The following is a 21,209-nucleotide window of genomic DNA, read 5'->3' as shown; positions in this document are numbered from 1 at the left end:
TAGGGGCGCCTGGGTGGCGCAGTCGGTTAAGCGTCCGACTTCAGCCAGGTCACGATCTCGCGGTCCGTGAGTTCGAGCCCCGCGTCAGGCTCTGGGCTGATGGCTCGGAGCCTGGAGCCTGTTTCCGATTCTGTGTCTCCCTCTCTCTCTGCCCCTCCCCCGTTCATGCTCTGTCTCTCTCTGTCCCAAAAATAAATAAAAAACGTTGAAAAAAAAAATTAAAAAAAAAAAAAGAATATCTGAGTTCTAATCTGCCCTTCTGCTACTAATGACCCATATGACCTTGAGCCAGTGCCGTAATCTCACTTATTAGTTGCTCCTTCTGTAGAAGAGGGATAACAATGTGGCACCTGCCTGATTCAGGAAGCCATCCAAGTATATGACACTGGAGAACTTCCCCAGGACTAAACCCATACCTTGTGTTCAGCAGTTTGTGTAAGGTTGTGGAACTGAATCAGGGTTGAATTCAGTCAAAAGCTGATATGTGTGTTATAACTTTCATTTGTTGGCATAAAGAAGGTTAACACATGTTCTCTAAAGGAAAAGTGTGTAAAGTACCTGAAAGCTTGCAGAAGAAAATAAAATCACCCCACTGAGCTACACATTGTCAGTGTGTTAGAATATTCACCCCTAAAGCTTTTTAGGGTGTATAATAAGCCTTTTGTTGTGCTGTTTTTATTAAACACAACAAACGTCACCAGTTTTGTGTTCACACGCTATATATGGAGGTATCGTTTCGTATATTGCTTTAAAAAAACCCCTCCCATTGTACCATGAGAAATTTCTAGTTTTGAAAACATGGTTCTGAATAGCTGTGTAAGATTTCATTCAGAGAATGCCCCATAGTTTATTCCACTCACCTTTCATTGTTGGCAACTGGCATCATTTCCTATATTTGGCTAAACTGGATGCATTTGGAAGCATTTGAAGCCTAAGGCTGTTTGTCTCAGATCAGCAGGTTGTCTCCAAATGGCCCCTGCCCCACCCTCTGCCCTGCACTGGATCCTGGGCAGCTGCCCCCCGTCCGCCCCCCATCTCACTCTGGCTTCTCCCTGGGCCTCGTGGGTCTTCTCCACCTGTCTTGGCTAGGGCTGGGGCTGGGGCTCCAAGGAGCGGGGTGCGTTCATCACTGACATGGGGGAGGGGGAAGGGTCACCGGCGGAAGAGCTGCTCCTTGAAAAGTGGCAAGAATTAACAGAAACTCCTATTATGTTGTGTTCACCGTGTACAAAAGCAATAAATTCCCTCCTTGGAATAAAACGCAGCCAGGTTGCATTATGCGGACAGTTGAAGAAATTGAGACTTCCTGTGTTTCATAGGTGTTCAGTCGGTTCCTATTTCAGACCAAAGCCACATTTACCCCACTAAGTTTGTGCCCACCTTGCAAATATCACCGAACTTTCAGAAAGTTAGACCCAGGGAGAGGCAGAGATCATGGATGAAATCCTACGGGAATGGCCAGCCTCTTGGTTCCTGAGTCTCCAGTTGCCTGAGGAGGCCCGAGCCTCCTGAGGGGCTCACCTGGAACAGCTGACATGTGCCGAATGCTCCCTCCGTCCTCACGCCGAGCCTTGTTTTATGTGCATGCCACTCAACCTTCCCAGCCCACGGGGGAGATAGACGCGGGATATCACCCATGTTACGGATCGCCTGTTCGTTACTGTCTCCGTGGTGCCTGGATCAGTAAGACTCAGTTAAGGCTTATCTTAAAAATGAAGTGCGTTTGTGGAAGGTCACAGCACTAGCTAGAGGTATAGACAAGATTTTCATCCGGCGATCTTGGATTTGTTTGGCTGCATCAGCACAAGCTGCAGCCTGCATCTGGAAGACAATATGCACCCCAGGGCACCTGGGTGGCTCAGTTGGTTAAGCGTCCAACTTTGGCTCAGTTCATGATCTCAGGGTTCATGAGTTCGAGCCCAATGTCCGGCTGACAATGCAGAACCTGCTTCAGATCCTCTCTCTCCCTTTCTCTCTGCTCCTCCCCTGCTCATGCTCTCTCTCTCTCTCAAAAACAAATAAACATTAAAAAATATATATGCGCCTAAGGGAACCTGGGTGGCTCAGTTGGGTAAGCATCCAACTTTGGCTCAGGTCACGATCTCATGGTTCATGAGTTCAAGATCCACGACTGGCTTTGTGCTGACAGCACGGAGCCTGGAGCCTGCTTCGGATTCTGTGTCTCCCTCTCTCTCTACCCCTCCCCCACTCATGCTCTCTGTGTCTCTCTTTCAAAAATAAAGATTTAAAAATTTTTAAAAATATGCACCCCAGAGACTGGTCAGGGCTAACACATTTGGACACGGAGAACACATCTTTAACCTGAAGGCGCTGGGGCTAGTATCTATTCGTGGGTGTGTCACCTCCTTCCAGAAGAAGAGTTCAAGGCAGTTATAAAAATACATACAATCTAAAAAGATAAAATTCAAACAAATAGACAAATGGAGTGAGGAAGCTGGGAGAAAATAAAAATAAGAGTAGGAGGGGCCCCTGGGTGGCTCAGTCAGTTAAGCGTCCGACTTCGGCTCAGGTCATGATCTCGCAGTCCGTGGGTTCGAGCCCCTCGTCCAGCTCTGTGCTGACAGCTCAGAACCTGGAGCCTGTTTTGGATTCTGTGTCTCCCTCTTTCTCTGACCCTCTCCTGTTCATGCTCTCTCTCTCTGTGTCTCAAAAATAAATAAATGTTAAAAAAAAAAATTAAAAAAAAATAAGAGTAGGAAAAACAAATCAATATCAAGAGCAGTGTTGGAAGCAGGAAAATTGACTAAAAGTATCAAAGTGAGTTTGAAAATGGCATTTGCTAGGAGAATACAGTGACATCTGGTCATGAACCTCTGGCTATTTGTCTAGTTCTTGTTTATCGCTCAGTTTCTGGTGTCCATTTGAGACTGAGACTCAGAGAAAGGACTGTCAGGCCGGTGGTGAGCCGGTGAGAGAAAAAAGTGTGGGAAGGGGGAAGGGAGGTCAGGCTGCTTCTTAGGTTCTCTGTCTCTGTGCCCCTGGAGAGTCACACGAGACGGGCGAGGACTCTGTCTTTAAGGCATGTGCGCATTCTATTCTGATATCTGGGATTAGTTCAACTTCAGGTCTGTAAGTCTAGGGGAGGGACAATTGCTGCTCAAGCTTTGCATTCTCTCTCACCCCCTCAAACTGCTCCCTCCTCAACTCTTGGATTCTTTTTAACCCACCTTCTGCAGGCTCTTATTCGACACCGAGGGCTTATCTAACAGAGGTCGATAGAGACAAGCACGCTCGTTTGTCAAGATCAACAGTTTCCCTCTAGAACGTGGGTTTTACCTGAGCACTTCCTTCTGGAATTTTCACGCTGTTATCAGTTTGTTAGGGTTTCCGTAACGGAGGGGTTTAAACTTCAGACATCTAGTGCCTCACCCTTCTGTAGGCCAGATGTCTGAGATTAAGCTGTTGGCGGGTTGTTTTTTTTCTGAAGACTGCAAGGAAGAATCCATTCTACACCTCTCCCATAGATGTTGGTGGCTTGCTGACAATTTTTGGTGTTCCTTGGCACGTAGAAGCACAACCCCTGTCTCTGCCTTCAGCCTTACTTGGTGTTTTTTCCCTGTGTGCCTGTCTGTCCCCAAATTTCCCCTTTTCATAAGGACACTGTTCATGTTGGGTTAGGACCTGCCCTCATAACCTTATTGTAACCCAATGACCTCTATGAAGATCCTATCTCCAAGAAAGTTCACATTCTGAGGTACTAGGGGATTAGGACGTCAACGTGTGAATTTGGGGAGACACAATCCAGCCCATAACCTATGGCACTAACTGGATGTTCAGCCACCACAGGCAAGGCTGAGGTCTTTCCATCAGCAAAGTCAGCATGCACGATCGCAAACTCAAAATCCTCACTTCCAGAGAGAAAGCCGTCAAAGGCACAGCGGAGAGCTCTGAGTCATGCGCCTCCTCACCACTGTGTTCTAGATTCTTCATCCCCATTTCTGCCATCCCATCCCCTCATCCCTCCTCCCGAAACGTGTTTGGCTTTCTTGGGATCATCTAGGTCATGAGTGCACTCAACTGCTTCAGCATCGACTTGTGTCCCTTGACATTGCTGTTCTCAATGCTCTCCTCTATTGTCCTTCATGCTTCACAAATAGTGGACCTCCCTGGACAAATGTGTCCACTTCCTTCACACCACATCGGAAATGCTGAAAGAGTGCCTGATGCCTCCATTGTCCACCCACAGTGGGATGCAGGACAGCAAAGACGATGGACACAACAGTGCCTGCTGCTGAGAAGACCACAGTCGACCAAGGAGATGGAGCTGAGACGAGGGTGGCGGTCGTGGTGGTCGCTGCCTCGGGGGGACCACGATGGGTGCTTGTGGCTGAGGCCATACAGCTATAAGAACCTCAAGCCTTGCTTGTGACTGAAAGGGTGGGAGATACAGAGCAGCAGTACATGGTGAACCCAGCAGCCGCTGGAAAGTTCCACAGGTTGCTGTTTTTGTTTTGAATACCACTATTAAAAATATTAGCAATTGATTTCCCATTTATAGAACCAATGGACTCTCGAACAAAAAGCAGGCAAAGCATGGCACAACCAAGTTGTGCTCAGCCTGCCATTTTGAGTTTTTCAGCGATGGCCACTCAGGTCTCTTCCCAGGACTCTGTTCCAAGGCACACAGTTGAAAGATCATGAAAATACACTCTCCTTGGGGTTAGATCGCAAATAAGATATACTGTAACTCCCTCCCTCTTACTCCATGGAGTTCTAGTACCTGTAGGAAATGCTTTGCCAACTAGGGTTTTAAGATAAGGTGGTTTCATGTTTGCATATCGTAACTCACAAGATCTTTTTATGCATGCTCAGTTGGGTTTGGCCTTCTCCAAAGAACACAACTCTTCCCCAGGTGAGTCCCAGTTGGGGTAAGGGGTCTACAGGGGAAGTTCAGAGAGAGACAGCGCTCTACATTATCCTCTCATGATATGAAGGGCAGCCCAAGTCCTCAAAAACACTCTTAAACTCCTCAGTTTGTGGAAAAGGACAGGGTTTCGTACAGACCATTGCAAACCCAAGAAAAGCATGCAACAGGCATGCTTCCCGATAAAGAACACATCACATTTCCAGGTAGGAAGAGATAGTTGCTGGGGAGGGATACTCTCCACATTGTATGAAACATATGGGAGATTCCACCACAAGATAAAGGTGATACCTGCTAAAGTTTCCTGAAAAACTGAAGGTGATTCAGGATTGACACTTGCCAGGAGTGCTGGTATTCAACCAGTACAGGTGGCTGTGGTTGCACAATTGTAAAAAATTACAGGTCTTTCTTACTGGTGGTCAGTGAGCCTCCTGAGTGCCCCCTATAACTACGTGGAGCCCCAGCCTCTTTCCTCAACTCAGACCTCCTCAACATAAAGTATAAACACAGCACTAAGTCTGATCAGCACCCCGTGATGTGCCTGGTGCTGGGGCTCCGATATTTCTTTTTTTTAAAAATTTTTTTTTTTTTCAACATTTTTTATTTATTTTTGGGACAGAGAGAGACAGAGCATGAACGGGGGAGGGGCAGAGAGAGAGGGAGACACAGAATCGGAAACAGGCTCCAGGCTCCGAGCCATCGGCCCAGAGCCCGACGCGGGGCTCGAACTCACGGACCGCGAGATCGTGACCTGGCTGAAGTCGGACGCTTCACCGACTGCGCCACCCAGGCGCCCCAAGGGCTCCGATATTTCTAATGCCACCTGCCTATCACATCAGATTATTAAGACAGTTAATCTGGTTTGTTTTGGAAGCACATGCCTTCCAGAACTTTTGTTAATATTAATTTGAATATATATGTATATTCAAATGAGTTCAGGCATGGATAACTCATAGACTGGTGCCTGCTCATAACAAATGTTCAATGAATATTACATTTTATTGTTAATTTTGGTGGCATTCTCATTTCAGACCAAACCTGTTATTTGAGGGTGGTGACAGTGGGCACCGCTAAGCCTAGTCGCTCCGTGTTTTCCTGTGTGAATTTCCCCACCCCATATTGAGTTTCCATCTCCTTATCAGACCGATTTGAATTGTTCAGTCACCACACCATTTCCTGGGGAATCTAACCTCAGATTACATTGGGATTGGTGGTTTTTGGTTTTGTTTGGCTTTTTCTATTTATAAATAGTGTGACCTTGGGCAAATCATTGAAACTTTCCTGCAGTACACTGGCTTCTTTGTCTGCAACCGCTCTGTAAATAGACCTCCGGAGAGAGAGTGAGTAGGAGGGCCCAGAGAGACCCGTGTCCTGGCAGCAGTGGGTCCTGTTGGGAGGGACAGTGCTAGCGGCCCATGACCTGGAGCTGTGGCCTGCCCTTCACACAGGTTACCCGGTGAAAGGCAACTTCTGCCTTTTGCAGATTCACACATGGAACCTCCTGGAAGCAAAGACCTTCTAAATGCAAAATCTCTCTCATTTGCGACTTCTGTGCGAGGGAGGTGGTGGGAGTTGTTCTTGCTTTTGGGCGTCTCTCTTCCCTGTAATTTGATTCCAGTACAGTCTCCCCATTCATTAATTTCCTGCTGCATCACTTTGACCTTGGCTAAGCTCCCACAGATCTGGAATGGCAGAGCTGAGACTGGAATCCAGGACAAACCCCTTCACCGAGAGGCGATATACCTCTTCTCAAAATGAAAATGCCTGGGTGGGCTCTTCCTCTTCCTACTTCCTCACTGTGTGTCATTTGTATGGATCACTGTTGGTGTGAACAGGGCTCTGAGCTGACTTGTCAAGAGTCTTGGTCCCATCAGCAGCACAGAGTTCCTGCTGCCAGCGTGAACAGCCCCTCGTTAGGGGACTAAAATGTTTGTCTTCCTTATTTGCACTTAGAGTTAATCACCTTTATTTATTTGTTTTAAAAAACTGGTTTGTGTCTTTGGGTTTAGTCTGTAAAACAGATTATCTTTTGTTCTCACTTCCTGGAATACTATATTTTAATTAGACGTTAGAGAGAAATATGTACGGATCTTGAGGAATTACAAGAGCGCTTTATTCCGAAGCATAATGTAGCAAGTCTTGGTAGACAAGGACAAAAGTCTATATCCCAAGTGTCCTTCTGGCAATTTACATTGGCTCACCCTCAGATTGACTTCTGTCTTCCCTGACTCCATTCAGATTTGGCAAACACATTCCATATCACTTTACGATACTGGTATTTGGGTGTTTTAAGATTTATTCAAAAATCAAGAATTAAAAAGACCCCTTGGAGTTGCAGAAGCTCTCTCGGAAGTATTGCAGAATCAGATCAACCAACGCTGCAGAACAAACGAGGAGCTGTGGCCCCAGGAGCCACGAAAGTGCAGTGATTAGTGCTACTTTTCTGTGCGTGGAATCTGAACCAAAACTTGTACATGAAATATTTCAAGTCTAGCTAGAAACGCAGAGTAGGTAAAGTTACTGTTCGGTTTTTCCATGTACTTGAAAAAAATCTATATTGCTTTAATTTGCCTAATACTGATACCCTTTAAACTATAGCTGATCTTTTAAATATCTGGGAAGGAATTTACTAACCCTCCCAAGACAAAAATTTGTACAAATTGTGAAAGTTTGGAGAACACCATCTATATATTTTTCTTGGCATATAGAGAACAGTCTTTTCTGTGTCCTTCTATGTCTATTCTTTTTTTTTTTTTTTTTTTTTTTAAGATTTAGAGAAAGAGAGTGAAAAAAGGGAGAGGGGCAGAAGGAGAGAGAGTGAGAGAGAGAGACTGAGAATCCCAAGCAGGCTTCATGCTCAGCACAGAGCCCAGCACGGGGCTCGATCCCACCACCCTGGGGTCATGACCTGAGGCAAAGTCAAGAATCAGACACTCAACCACCTGAGCCACCTGGGCGCCCCAAGAAATAAGGGAAATTTAAAAAAGTCAATTGTATATATATTTACTAGCAATAGTAATTGGAAAATGAAAAACAGTTACCATTTAAAATAGCATTGAGAGGGGCGCCTGGGTGGCTCAGTCGGTTAAGCGTCCGACTTCAGCTCAGGTCACGATCTCGAGGTCCGTGGGTTTGAGCCCCGTGTTGGGCTCTGGGCTGATGGCTCGGAGCCTGGAGCCTGCTTCTGATTCTGTGTCTCCCTCTCTCTCTGCCCCTCCCCCATTCATGCTCTGTCTCTCTCTGTCTCAAAAATAAATAAAGGTTAAAAAAATTAAAAAAAAAATAGCATTGAGAGCCCATAAAATTCATAATGGTAAGTTTAACATAACACGTACAAGAACTACACATGACAAACCGTAAAACGCTGCTGAAAGAAATTAAAGGTCTAAAATGGAGAGATACACCATGCTCACCAGTTTGACACCTCAGTATTATTAAGGTATCAATTCTTCCTTAAAGTGATCTATACTTTCAATGCAATACATCAAGAAAATTCCTGCAGGCCTTTTGTAAAATTGACAATTTGATTTTAAAGTGAATACAGAAAAGCAAAGGGCCTAGAATAGCCAAAACATTTCTGAAAAAGACTTTATTTAGAGCTAAATAGTCACGGCCGTGCGAGATGGATGTAAACAAGACGTATAGATCAATGGAATAAAGTCCCCAAATAGATTCTTGCACACACAGCCATCGGAATTTTGGCAAAGGCACCAAGGTAATTCAAAACCTGGTGTTAAAACAACTGAACACCAAAGTGCAAATAACAAAAATAGCTCAACCCTTACCCACCACATCCAAAATTAACTTGAAGTGGATCACAGACCCAGGTGGAATTTTTGTGCATTTATTATTATTTCTTAATTTAATGTTTATTTATTTTGCAGGGGGGTGTGCAGAGACAGAGGGGGAGAGAGGATCCGAAGCAGGCTCTGCATGGTCAGTGGAGAGCTGGATACGGGGCTCCAGCTCATGAACTGTGAGATCATGACCTGAGCTGAAGTCAGACGCTTAACCGACTGAGCCACCCAGGCACCCCTTGTGCCATTTAAATGACTGTTGTTTTTATCTCTTTTCACTGAGTGTCAAAATCTGAATTCACATAAATTATGTGCCTGATGGGTGAGTGTATACTTTAAAAAATTTTTTTAATGTTTATTTATTTTTGAAAGAGAGAGCGTGAGCAGGGGTGGGGCAGAGAGAGAGGGAGACACAGAATCTGAAGCAGGCTCTGAGCTGTCAGCACAGACCCTGACGCGGGGCTCGAACCCTCGAACTGTGAGATCATGACCTGAGCCGAATTCCGGAGCTTAACCTACTGGCGCCCCATGGGCGTGTATACTTTTTAAATGCCTGTTTCTATTTGCCATTTCTCTGCTGTGTCACATTTTTTTGTGTGCCGTCTTGAAAGATGCTATCCGAGTTTTGTCTACACGACAGACCTAGTTTTAGATACCACCCACCATCTTGAGCCACAGGGACAAAGAACACAGGACAAAGTCCTGCCAGGAAAGGCCGGTAGTGATGTTTGCATTGAGAGGAGCTGATAGTTTGTCCCACCTTCATCGTCTAATATCCCAGGCCTGCTGGACCCTTGCCCTTCTCTTAAGTCAAAACCAATTTTCAAATGTCTCTTTGAAGGAAATTTTCATGGCACAATGGCAGATTTTACTTTCTTTCTCCTGTTGGCAAATCTCAGTCCTGCCTTTGTTCCACTGTAGGAGGGGCATGTGTGTGACCAGCCCTCCCTGGCATATCCCTCGGCAGCCAAGCAGAGACGTATGCTGCTTGGAAAATTCCTTCAACCTGCTTCTCTTGTCCACTGAAGCTTCCGGGTGTGCCTCCCAGAGATGGCCAGTTCTCTACCTCCCACATTCTTTTTGGTGGTTTACTTCTCAGATGGGGCTTGTAGCAGCCCAGATAGGGGACAGAGCTGAATCAGAGGTCAGGGGGGCACGGGGCACAACGAGACAAGAATGGAATCCAAACCCTGCCTAATCCTCCCCATCAGGGGAGGGCAAGTGACACCACAACCCTTCTATCTTAACTTGAGATGGCTTCAGGGGGAAGGGTCTTTTCTCCTGTTTTGTTTGTGTTCAGATGTCACAGGGACCGACAGGCTGGAAGGAACATTCTGAATATGGGAAATTTGCCCATCCCCTGTCTCCTGCCTTGTCTGGTTGTAGTGGGCCCAGCAGAATCACGGTTGGGTTTGCCTGGCGCCATTTTCATGCCAGACTAACACAGGAAGTTGTTATTTAGAGATAAGGGAAACCACAGTTAACACCCTCCCTCTATAATCTGATAGAATCTCGGAACTGCAAAGTCATTTCTGTGTTAGCCTATGGAAAATTAAGCAGATCTCCAGCTCTACTCTTTGGGGAAGCCATTAAGCCAAGAGAGCCCAGCCATTATCCCAGCTACAAGCTCAGGAAACTGCAAGCTTCTGGCTTCATAAGAAGAGGGCAGGGTTCATGAGCATGGACCCAGTGGTGCCTCTGCTGTGACAAAGGAACAACAAAATGCCCACTCACTCCACAGCAGAGTGCCAAGGAAGAGAGGGTCATTTAAAGCTAGAAAGGAAGGAGCTGATTTAAAATAAGAATATTTGAAGGCAAATCTATAGAGACAGAAAGGAGACTCGTTGACTAGAGTCTCCTGGTACTTGCCAGGAGATTAACTGTAAATGGGCACAAGGGATCTTTTTAGGGTGTTAGAAACATTCCAAAACTGAATTGTAGAGAGAGTTGCACACAACTCAGTAAAGTTACTACAAATCATTGAAATATGATATCGAAAACAGGTGAATTTCATAGTAAGTAAAGTTTAGAAAAAAATTGTTAATGTTTATTCACTTTTGAGAGACAGAGCATGAGCAGGTGAGGGGCAGAGAGAGAGAGGGAAACACAGAATCCAAAGCAGGCTCCAGGCTCTGAGCTGTCAGCACAGGGCCCGATGCGGGGCTCAAACTCACAGACTGGGAGATCATGATCTGAGCCAAAGTCGGACGCCCAACCGACTGAGCCACCCAGGTGCCCCCATAGTAAGTAAAGTTTACCTCAATAAAGTTGTTTTTAAAAAATTAAACTGTTTTGGGGTGCCTGGCTGGCTCAGTCAACAGAGCATGTGACTATTGATCTCCGGGTTGTGAGTTCAAGCCCCACACTGGGCGTAGAGCCTACTTAAAAAAAAAAAACAACAAAATTAACAGGTGAGTAAGCCACCTCCTTCAGAGAAAGTTGTGATGCATGTCTCACTCTTCTGAGGGAAAAGTGCCAACTTTTCAGTGTGGCCTAACAGGCTCTTCCCATTGTAGCTGTCTCTTTTTCTGGCCTTTCCCCCACCACATCCCCACACCCGCTCTGCTCCTACAAACCCACAGTGCTCTCAGCTCCCCTTCAAGGAAGGAGGAGCATTGACTCTTTTACGTGCATGTTGCACAAAGCGATGTCCTGCCAAAGAGTAACCTGGGTAAAATAGTTACTTTCCAGGGCAGAAACCTGACAGACATAATGAGAATGAGCACCAAAATCTGGGGATCTCTTCTCAATTCCATATTCAGTGACTTCACATTGGCAGCTTGAAATCAGCCATGGTGGGTGTTTTAACACCAAGGAAATTGGTAAATGCTTCATATCGAGGCTTTTATTTTTTTCCCCAGAGATAAGGTTGCCAGATAATATACAGGACACCTAGTTAAATTTGAGTTTTCAATTGAAAACCAATAATTCTCGTATAAGTAGGTGGAACATATCTGAAATTTACATTTAATGGGTTTCCCGTATTTTTATTTGTTAAATCTGGGAACTCCCCACCGCCCCCACCCTGGAGCCAGTTATTAAAATTTCTAGCATACCCACAACCATACTCTTGACCACTATACTCGAGCACATCTTTATCGTGAACATTTTATCAAAACCCATCAGAACAGTTAACCAACGCATTAGGGTCTTTACCTCTATGACCTCAACTGGCCACATTCTTAAAGAGAAATCTCTGTCTTGTAGAGCCATCTTTTTGGGAGTCTATTTGTTTGTTCTTAGCATAAACATCCCTTGAGATTTCCTTGAAGATGAATGCTTGCCATGTGACCTCTCCAGAGCCAAGAACCCAGGCTTTCCTACACTTCAGAAAACAATTTCTCATGCCCTGTGGTGAATATTAATAGCAACACAGGGAACCACAGGGGGATTCTCAAGCTCTCTTTTCAGAACCAGAATGTGGTGTGGACAATGGTCTCTATTAAAGGGTTAGCACTGGTCCCCCTTCTTGGACCCTGGTGTCAGTTTGATCCTCTTGTCCTCCAATGGGACAGATTCTATCAAAGATGGGGAATCCTCCTAGGTGAGTCTGCAAAGAACTCAGCAGAAATTCTGGTGGAGAAAACTAAAAACAACAACAAAAAACCCCGTCACCTTAGCCTAGATTCTCAAGATGGATTAAAACACCCTTCTGGGACTTTAACTTTTTTTTGGTATTTAATTTAATTTTTTATTTTTTAAAATTGACATCGGAATTAGCATATAGTGCAACAGTGATTTCAGGAGTAGATTCCTTAATTTCCCTTACCCATTTAGCCCACCCCCCCTCCCACACTCCCTCCAGTAACCCTCTGTTTGTTCTCCATATTTATGAGTCTCTTCTGTTTTGTCCCCCTCCCTGTTTTTATATTATTTTTGTTTCCTTTCCCTTATGTTCATCTGTCTTGTTTCTTAAAGTCCTCATATGAGTGAAGTCCTATGATTTTTGTCTTTCTCTGACTGACTAATTTCACTTAGCATAATACCCTCCAGTTCCATCCACATAGCTGCAAATGGCAAGATTTCATTCTTTTTGATTGCCGAGTAATACTCCATTATATATATATACCACATCTTCTTTATCCACTCATCCATCGATGGACATTTGGGCTCTTTCCATACTTTGGCTATTGTCAATAGTGCTGCTATAAACGTGGGGTGCATGTGTGGGACTTTAACTTCTACTGATAATAATCTATTGCCCTCCAGACAAAGAATCAGCAACTCTGCTTCTTTTTATTTTTTTTATTTTTTTAATGTTTATTCATTTTTGAGAGACAGAGCATAAGTGGGGAAGAGGCAGAGAGAGAGGGAGACACGGAATCTGAAGAAGGCTCCAGGTTCTGAGTTGTCACCACAGAGCCCTCTGTGGGGCTCAGACCCACAAACTGTGAGATCATGACCTGAGCCGAAGTTGGCCACTTAACCAACTGAGCCACCCAGGCGCCCCAGCAACTCTGCTTCTGACATGTTTCCAGAGGTCCAACCATTTCCCAAAGGTCCAAAGGTGAAACAGTCTTCCCCTTCCCCTTCGGCTCCACCATTCTGGGTGGACTTCCCAAAAATTCTCCAAAAGGGCCACAGCTGACTCCATTCCTAAGAAACTGTTTGTAACATTTCTGCTTGAGCCACCGTCTCCCCAGTCCTTATGCCAGAAGGAGACTGGAGAAGCGGGGGACTGGATTTTAGAAGCAGGGGGGTGTGTAGCAGTGTGAGTCCTGGCCACAAGCCCTCTGGGTGAACCCCACCAGTGACAGCGTGGAGGTTGTACAGCATCTGATTCCTCACAGGTGCCAACCAGCTTCCTTTTTCACTTAACCGTGCATGTGAATCACCGGGGGAACTTGCTGAAATCCAGACTGGGATTCAATAAATCTGGAGCAGAGCCTGAAATTCTGCATTTCTAACACGCTCCCAGGTGATAGCATGGCTGCCGGTCCCCGGACCACACTTTGAGTAGCACCTCATGTTGAGTGGTCCACGTTGAGTCACTACTTTGTGTCTCTTTAAACCAGCAGCATTGGCGTCACCTGGGAACTCGTTGGGGGAGGGTGTGTGCAGATTTTTGAGTCCCTCCCCAGATCTACCAAATAAGACTGCATTTTAGCAAAATATCCAGGAGATTTACTTGCACATTGACGTTAGAGAAGAACTTCCCAGGGCTCTGATCTGCCTAGAGCTCATCGGGAAACCATGATTTTAAAGCATTCAGCTTATATAAAGACTGTATCCTATGCATTGTTAAAAAGGAGCACCATTCCCATAAATGAGGGGGCTGGCTATCTACATAGAAAATCTTAGCGCTGGAGAGAGGAGATGGCTGAAGGTCTTTGGAAAGCCACCTTGCAATGGGTGACAAGATCCATCAGAGGGAGCCAAAGCCCACATGGTGACTACTGGCAAGGATGTGGGGAGGAGGAGGAAAGTCCTCTAGGTTTTTGTGTGTGTTTCTTGAGAGGGCGCTCAGTGCGTACACAGGCATGGACTTCTTGGTAGCTATGTAAAATTCGGCTGGAAAATATACTTAAAGAAAAAAAGGTGGGAAATAATTGAGCATTATAGCTAAAAAACTGAGAGTAGGAAGAAAGTTAAAAGAAAAAGCCCTGAGGTTTAGAGAATACAGGAGAATGTGATTATGAACATATAAGCCACATAATCTAGGCGAGCATCATTTCCCCCTGCGGTAGGAAATGATTTCTTAAACAAGGCATGGAAAGCACTAACCAACCAGGGAAAGACTGATAAGTTGGAGTGCAGCTAGCACAAGTAATACCTTTGAGAAAGGAGAGGGCCAGGGTGCCTGGGTGGCTCAGTGAGTTAAGCGTCTGACTCTTGATTTTGGCTCAGGTCAAGATCTCACGGTGTGTGGGTTCAGGCTGTGCACTGTGTAGTGTGGAGCCTGCTGGAGCTCCCTCCCTCTCCCTCTCCCTCTCCCTCTCCCTCTCTCTCTCTCTCTCTCTCAATAAATAAATACTTAAAAAAAAAAAAAAAGGAGAAGGCCAAGTCAACAGTAGAAACAGGTGCTTGCCACATATTGAACCAACGTAGGGCTTGCGTCAAGAATACATAACCAAGTCCCACATACCAACAAGAAAACAAAAGCTTGTTAGAAAAAATGGCCAAAAGACTTGAACAGACATGTCACAAAGGGTAAGCTCGATGGCCAATAGAAAAGGTGTTCGGCATCATTTGCACCTGGAAAAATGCAAATTAAAGCCACTGTGAGATACCACAGCATACCCACCGGTGTTGACAAGGGGGGATTATTGTTGGGAGTCTATGATGGTGGAAACTTTGGAATGGAGCTGAGAATTTTCCAGGAAATGGAAGCTACACATACCCCAGGACCCAGCACCTTGCACCCCTAGATTTGCACCCAACAGAAAAGCATGCTCATAACCCAAAGAGGCATGTATGAGATTGCTCCCCAAATCAGAAGCAGAAGGCGGCTTGATAAATCGTAACAAAATCACGCTAAACAACGAAAATGAGCTAACGTCAAACATATCAGTAAAAGAGTCTGAAAAACATAATGCTGAGGGAAAAGAGAAGACACAAGGGAATATATACTGTATGAGTCTTTTACCACACAGTTCAAAAATGGGTATAATTATGTATAATAATGGAAAACCTGCTATTAAAACGCTCTAAAAACCACTCAAACTCATCTGTTATTAGTGCTTATTTATTTTTGAGAGACAGAACACAGTGGGGGAGGGGCAGAGAGAGAGAGAAGGAGACACAGAATCTGAAGCAGGCTGTCAGCACAGAGCCCGACACGGGGCTCGAACTCACAAACTGCGAGATCATGACCTGAGCCGAATTTGGGCGCTTAACCGACTGAGCCACCCAGGCGCCCAAATCTCATCTTTTTTTTTTTTTTTTAACGTTTATTTATTTTTAAGACAGAGAGAGACAGAGCATGAACGGGGGAGGGGCAGAGAGAGAGGGAGACACAGAATCGGAAGCAGGCTCCAGGCTCTGAGCCATCAGCCCAGAGCCCGACGCGGGGCTCGAACTCACAGACCGCGAGATCGTGACCTGAGCTGAAGTCGGACGCTTAACGGACTGAGCCACCCAGGCGCCCCCCAAATCTCATCTTTAAAAACCTGGTAAATGTAAGTAGGTTTGATGGTTAATTTTATGCGTCAACTTGGCTGGGCCCAGCTGTATTTTGGTCTGATCCATTATTCTGGATGTTTCTGTGAGGATGTTTTCTGGATGAGATTAACATTTAAATCAGTGGATTTTGGGTAAAGCAAACTGCCCTTTATGACATGGGTGGGCCTCATCTAATCAGTTGAAGCTATGACTAGAAGAAAGACTGACCTACCCAAGCAAGAGGAAATCCTGCCAGCATGTCTGAGCTGCATTAAGTGCTCTTCCCTGAGTCTCCAGCCTGTCAGCCCACTCTGCAGATTTTGGACTTTCCGGCCTCCCTAATCCCGTAAGCCAATTCCTTAAAATCTCTCTCTCTCTGTACAACCCTGACTAATACAGTAGGTAAAAATAGATGAGATGTATGTAAAAGGCACAGGCTATGGGGCAAAGACATAAAATAAACATGAGAGTAAAAGATAGAGAATTAAAATGACAGGCAATGGAAAAGGAAACATGGAAAACAAGCCAGCATATGAGGTTGATGACTGAATAAAAACAAGCGCAGGGGTGCCTGGGTGGCTCAGTTGGTTGAGTGTCTGACTTCAGCTCAGGTCACGATCTCGCAATTAGTGAGTTCGGGCCCCACGTCGGGCTCTGTGCCGACAGCTTGGAGCCTGGAGCCTGCTTCCGATTCTGTGTCTCCTTCTCTCTCTGCCCTTCCCCTGCTCATACTCTGCCTCTCAAAAATGAATAAATGTTAAAAAACAATTAATAAAACCAAAAAAGCAAGCACAAAAGCAGGTATCAAGGTAACAGGAATGCAACCTAATGTAAAACTGATCATGGAGAAATATCTTCACGGAAATCTTTAGTAAAAGGCGAAAGATTTATGCGATCTGAAGAGAAACCAGAGTATGGAGAAATATCTTCAAAAGAGAAAAGAAAAGAAAAGAAAAGAAAAGAAAAGAAAAGAAAAGAAAAGAAAAGAAAAGCAAAGCAAAGCTTGGGAATGGCAATGAGAGAGGGGGTGGGGAGAAGGAAGTGGGCTAAAAGCCAGTTAGTGGAACTGAGTGCAGGAAGAATCAGTGTCCCAGTGTCAAGACCTGTTGCCATGGTGACACCCTCCCAGGCAGAGTGGCAGGGTCCTGATGTCTGGAGAAGCTGGATCCTGGCCATGGTACCCTTTCCTGTCCGACCAGGCTGCTGGTACATGGGCAGACCTAGCGTATCCCCCATCAGCCCACAGCCCAGAGTAACCCCTGCTGATGTCTCTGCGTATTTCCTGCTAGTCCTTTCCCCTCTTGTTTATTTGTGCATTTACAGTAGCCATATCCTATTCTATGTAAATTTTGTATTATGCTTTTTTTTTTTAATTTTTTTTCTTAATGTTTTTATTTATTTTGAGACAGAGACAGACCATAAGCAGGGAAGGGGCAGAGAGAGAGGGAGACACAGAATCGGAAGCAGGCTCCAGGCTCTGAGCCGTCAGCACAGAGCCCAATGCGGGACTCAAACTCACAGACCGTGAGATCACGACCTGAGCCGAAGTCGGCCGCTCAACCGACTGAGCCACCCAGGCGCCCCTATGCTTTTTTTTAAAGCTCACATTGCATCAGAAGTACGTTATTGGAAGTTCTGTCAAAGACTTGCTTTTTGACAGCTACGTAATATTCCAGCATGCATCACGCATTGGTGGTTTCGCAAATATTTGTTGAGTGCGTATAAGGTGTCAGGTTGTCGTGTGGCTTGTGCAAAGCCACTGTTCATCCGCGGCTAGTGTGGAGCAAATGGTTGAGCCACTGAATGCGCTGCAGGAGGTGTTTGCATTACTGCCAAGAGGCGCTCGTTGCTGGTTCCTGGGTCTGGAGCAGCTCCAGGTAACTGAACTTGCCTGTGCGAACAGGAGGAGCATCACTGTATCTTAGATGGCGCCCATGGGTATGAGCACCAGCCCACGTTCTAAACCTCCCCACTCCGAATTTCCTGGCGGAGGCGAAGGCAAGTTTTAGGACTGATGCTTGTCAGGGACCAACGATACTCTTCCGTGAGCTTCTGTTTTCCATTTTTTCAATGGGTAATGCACTCACGTGGTTCTGAATTCAAGACAGAATAATGTGCACAATGAAAAGGCTCATTTCACTACTTCCTCATCTGCCGGATACCCACCTCAGGTAACCACTTTTATTAATTTTTTGTGTGTATTAATCTAGATTTTCTTCATGCAAATTTGAATGCACATGCTTATTTTTTTTTTCCTTTCCAACTTAAAAGGCAGTCTACAACTTACATACTTTCGCACGTTGCTTTTTGCATTTAACCATATTTCTTGGAGACATTTCCATATAAATACAGACCTTCCTTCCTTGATCTTTATTACTCTTGCGTAGTATTCCAGTGTATGGTTGGCCATAACTCTAACCGATCCTTATTAATGGACATTTGAGTTTGTCATTACGTTTTTTTTTAATTTTTAAAAATATTTATTTTTGAGAGAGAGAGAGAGAGAGACAGAGCATGAGCAGGGGAGGGACAGAGCACAGAATCTGAAGCAAGCTTCCGGCTCTGAGCTGTCAACACAGAGCCCCGACTCGGAGCTCGAACTCATGGACCGCAAGGTCATGATCTGAGCCAAAGTCGGACGCTTAACCGACTGAGCCACGCAGGTACCCCTGAGTTTGTCATTAGGTTTGTTGTCCCAAGCAGGCTGTGTTGACTAACCTTGAGCATATTTTATTATATACACATACTGCTGGGTCAAAGGGTAAACGCATTCGGAACGTTTATGTGGCAAATTACCTTTAGTAGGGGTTGTGCTAATGTGCATTCTCACCAGGAACGCTTTTGACCCAAGAGGATTTCTTACTGAGTCGGCAAGCCGAGCGTCTGCTCTACATGAGGCCCCGTGCTAAACAACAGCAACACACGAATAAGATGCCTCTGGGACTTCCTTTTGAGCAGAGGGAGAGACAGGCTTAGTGGACAACCAAGTCAATTTGTGATAACGTGCTGGAGCATGGCACTGGGACTGTGAGAACGCGGACAAAGGAGTGATTTATCCCGCAAGGAAATCTTCAGGGGAGGCACAGGTGAGCCAGGCCCTGAAAGCAAGTTGCCAAGGGAGGAGAGAGCTGTCTGAGATATGGGGGAGAGGGGCGGCGGGGGCGGGGGGGCATGAACAGTAGCTGAGAAGCTCATTCCAAGAGCCACGGATCGAGCGCTTTGATGGAGCTTGAGGAATTAAGATTGCAGAGGCAAGCAAGGACCTGAGAGAGGCTGAGTCTTCACCCTGAAGGCACTGAGCAGTCTTTGTGGGCTTGTAAGCAGCAGCGACGTGGTTAGAATGTCCCCCCGCCACGTGCTCTGCCCACTCTGGTCCCCTGGATTCCACCCCTCCAGGCACATGGTCGTGTGTGTCCATTTCACCCCAGGGCATCACCTGATACCTAAACTCAGACCTCACAATAGGCCCCAAGTAGGCCAGTTATGATGCAGGAAGAGTTCGTAACTATCTCTTGGGTTCCCGCTAAACTGTCCTAGAAAGAAACTCCAGGCATTGACACCTCCCATCCTCGTGTATTGCCAGAGTATGATCAGGGAATGGGAGAATGGCTTCCAGAAGACTGGGAAACAGAGGCCCCAAGAAAGGAAGGCTGCAGAGGGCAGGTGGAGGATGAGTGGAGCGCCAGTCAGAATGTATAACACAAGCGATTCCTTTTGGGATAAAGCCCCCCTGTGCTGTCAGCGGGGTCTGAGTCCTACTTCGCCGTTGGGGTGAGCGGAGCCTGGGCTTCGGGTCCTGTCCTTCCCACCCCTCCCAGAACGAGCCAAGGGGAGGACCCCACCCCGGTCACCGTGACCTGTCTAAGGCAGGGCCGCCCTTTGTGACGCTTCCCACCCCAAAACTAAAAGTAGCGAACCCCAGGAAGGGGGTTCTCCTACACCTGACTCTTTGCCTTTCAGGATATGGACCAAATCCTACAAATCAGATCCACGCATCGCCCTCGGAAAATACTCCCCCTTGGAAAAAGAGATCCTAGTAAGTGTCCTGAAGCTGATTCGCAGGGAGGCCCCGCTGGAGCCAGGCAGCCAGGCTGGGAGGGGTGGAGCCAGAGGTTCAAAACCCACCAGCAACGGACATACAAGGTTCCCAGCAGCCTCGAGTCCGCTCGAGGCTTCCCACACTTGCACTGCAAATACTATCTTGTTTCAAAGTTCTGATTAGGAATAGCACTGTGAGGGCTGCTGGCTTGTAGGTAAGGAGAGTCAGGATTTGAACTCCGGCCTGTCCGACCCCAAAGCTCCCACCGCAGAGGGACCCAGACACTCAGCGGCAGGTGGGGACAGGGGCCACCAGGAGATTCTTTCTGGGGGCACCCCCTGCTGCTGCCCCGTTGAGATTTTTGACAGTCCCCTTCACGTTGTCAGCGGCTGGGTGGTGTCCACACCGCGGCGGCAAGGAGATTTCTGACCCACAAGCAAGCGGAGGAGTGGGAAATGCTCAAGGAGCTCCAGTCACTGTCTCCGGACTACAAGCGGGCGCTGGAGTTCGGAACACAGCATCCCCGTCCCTGTGCCGCCTGCAGGCCCCTGGAAAAACTATGGACGGCCAAGGTGATCGTGCCCCCAGAGGAGTTCAGAATGCCCCAGCGCGAGAAGCTCACTGTCGTCAGGCACGTAGAACGGATGCAGCTTGCTCGAGCCCTACGGAATAAGCAGCTGTTGCCCTACATCGAGAGGCTCAGGGGCTCTTCATTTCTGTCTGGAGGGGGCCTGGGCCCAACGGCAAAAGACAAGACCAGGGAAGACGAGGACAGCGAGGTTGTGGCTTTCTACGACTCTGCCAAGCAAGAGGAGAGAGGCGAGGCAGAGAACGAAGCCACAAGCAGACAAGAAATAAAAATGAACGTCATCTTCAAGTCAGAAGAACCGAGACAATGTCTCACACGCCATCCAAATGATCAGAAACCGTTCTTCCCCACCAAGAAAGCGGAACGGTCCATCACTGGCCTAACCAACCGAAATCTTTTCCGCTTAGCTGAGTTCCCTGGTGACCTAATGCTGATGAGTCAGGATTTTATTTCCCGGGGGGTCTACCCCGCTGATATGACAAAGGCCAGCCTCCTGGGGGAAGACAGCATCTGGAAAGGGTACGCGCACAAAGCTCTTTAGTATTAAAGTCTTACTTATTGCCATAGTAACCAAAGACCCTGGTCCTTTTCACTCCTGCAGCTCTGCCCCCAGGGTCCTGGGGTCTCCAGGTTTCTCAGGGTAACACCTAACAGCAGAGGCTTCCTGGTTTCAGGCATCTCTTCGCTCTTGGCCCTCAGCTGGCACCATCATCCCACAGCCCAGGCCTTTCCAGCATGCAGGCCCCTCCGCTTTGCCTTATTTCCAGGGGTCCTATGTCAGTTGCCCACTCCTGTGAA

At 46.6% G+C, this 21,209-nt stretch overlaps 1 protein-coding gene and 1 non-coding gene across 2 annotated transcripts; one reads left to right on the top strand and one right to left on the bottom strand.

Annotated features, from left to right (window-relative positions):
• Positions 1-16,585: 16,585 nt before the first annotated feature.
• On the bottom strand, positions 16,586-16,699 carry LOC131494204 (U5 spliceosomal RNA). The gene has a single exon (XR_009253251.1). It is a non-coding gene; the product is annotated as a U5 spliceosomal RNA (small nuclear RNA).
• A 2,593-nt stretch (positions 16,700-19,292) lies between these two features.
• On the top strand, positions 19,293-20,986 carry C13H10orf120 (chromosome 13 C10orf120 homolog). The gene is made up of 3 exons (XM_058698012.1): positions 19,293-19,554; positions 19,744-19,819; positions 20,209-20,986. The coding sequence occupies exons 1-3, from the start codon at positions 19,370-19,372 to the stop codon at positions 20,950-20,952; spliced, it is 1,005 nt and encodes a 334-aa protein (XP_058553995.1). The 5' UTR covers positions 19,293-19,369; the 3' UTR covers positions 20,953-20,986.
• The last annotated feature ends 223 nt before the right edge of the window (positions 20,987-21,209 follow it).

The sequence above is a fragment of the Neofelis nebulosa genome, chromosome 13 (assembly GCF_028018385.1).
Source record: "Neofelis nebulosa isolate mNeoNeb1 chromosome 13, mNeoNeb1.pri, whole genome shotgun sequence".
NCBI lineage: Eukaryota > Metazoa > Chordata > Mammalia > Carnivora > Felidae > Neofelis > Neofelis nebulosa.
This window is presented reverse-complemented; position numbering and strand designations above follow the sequence as displayed.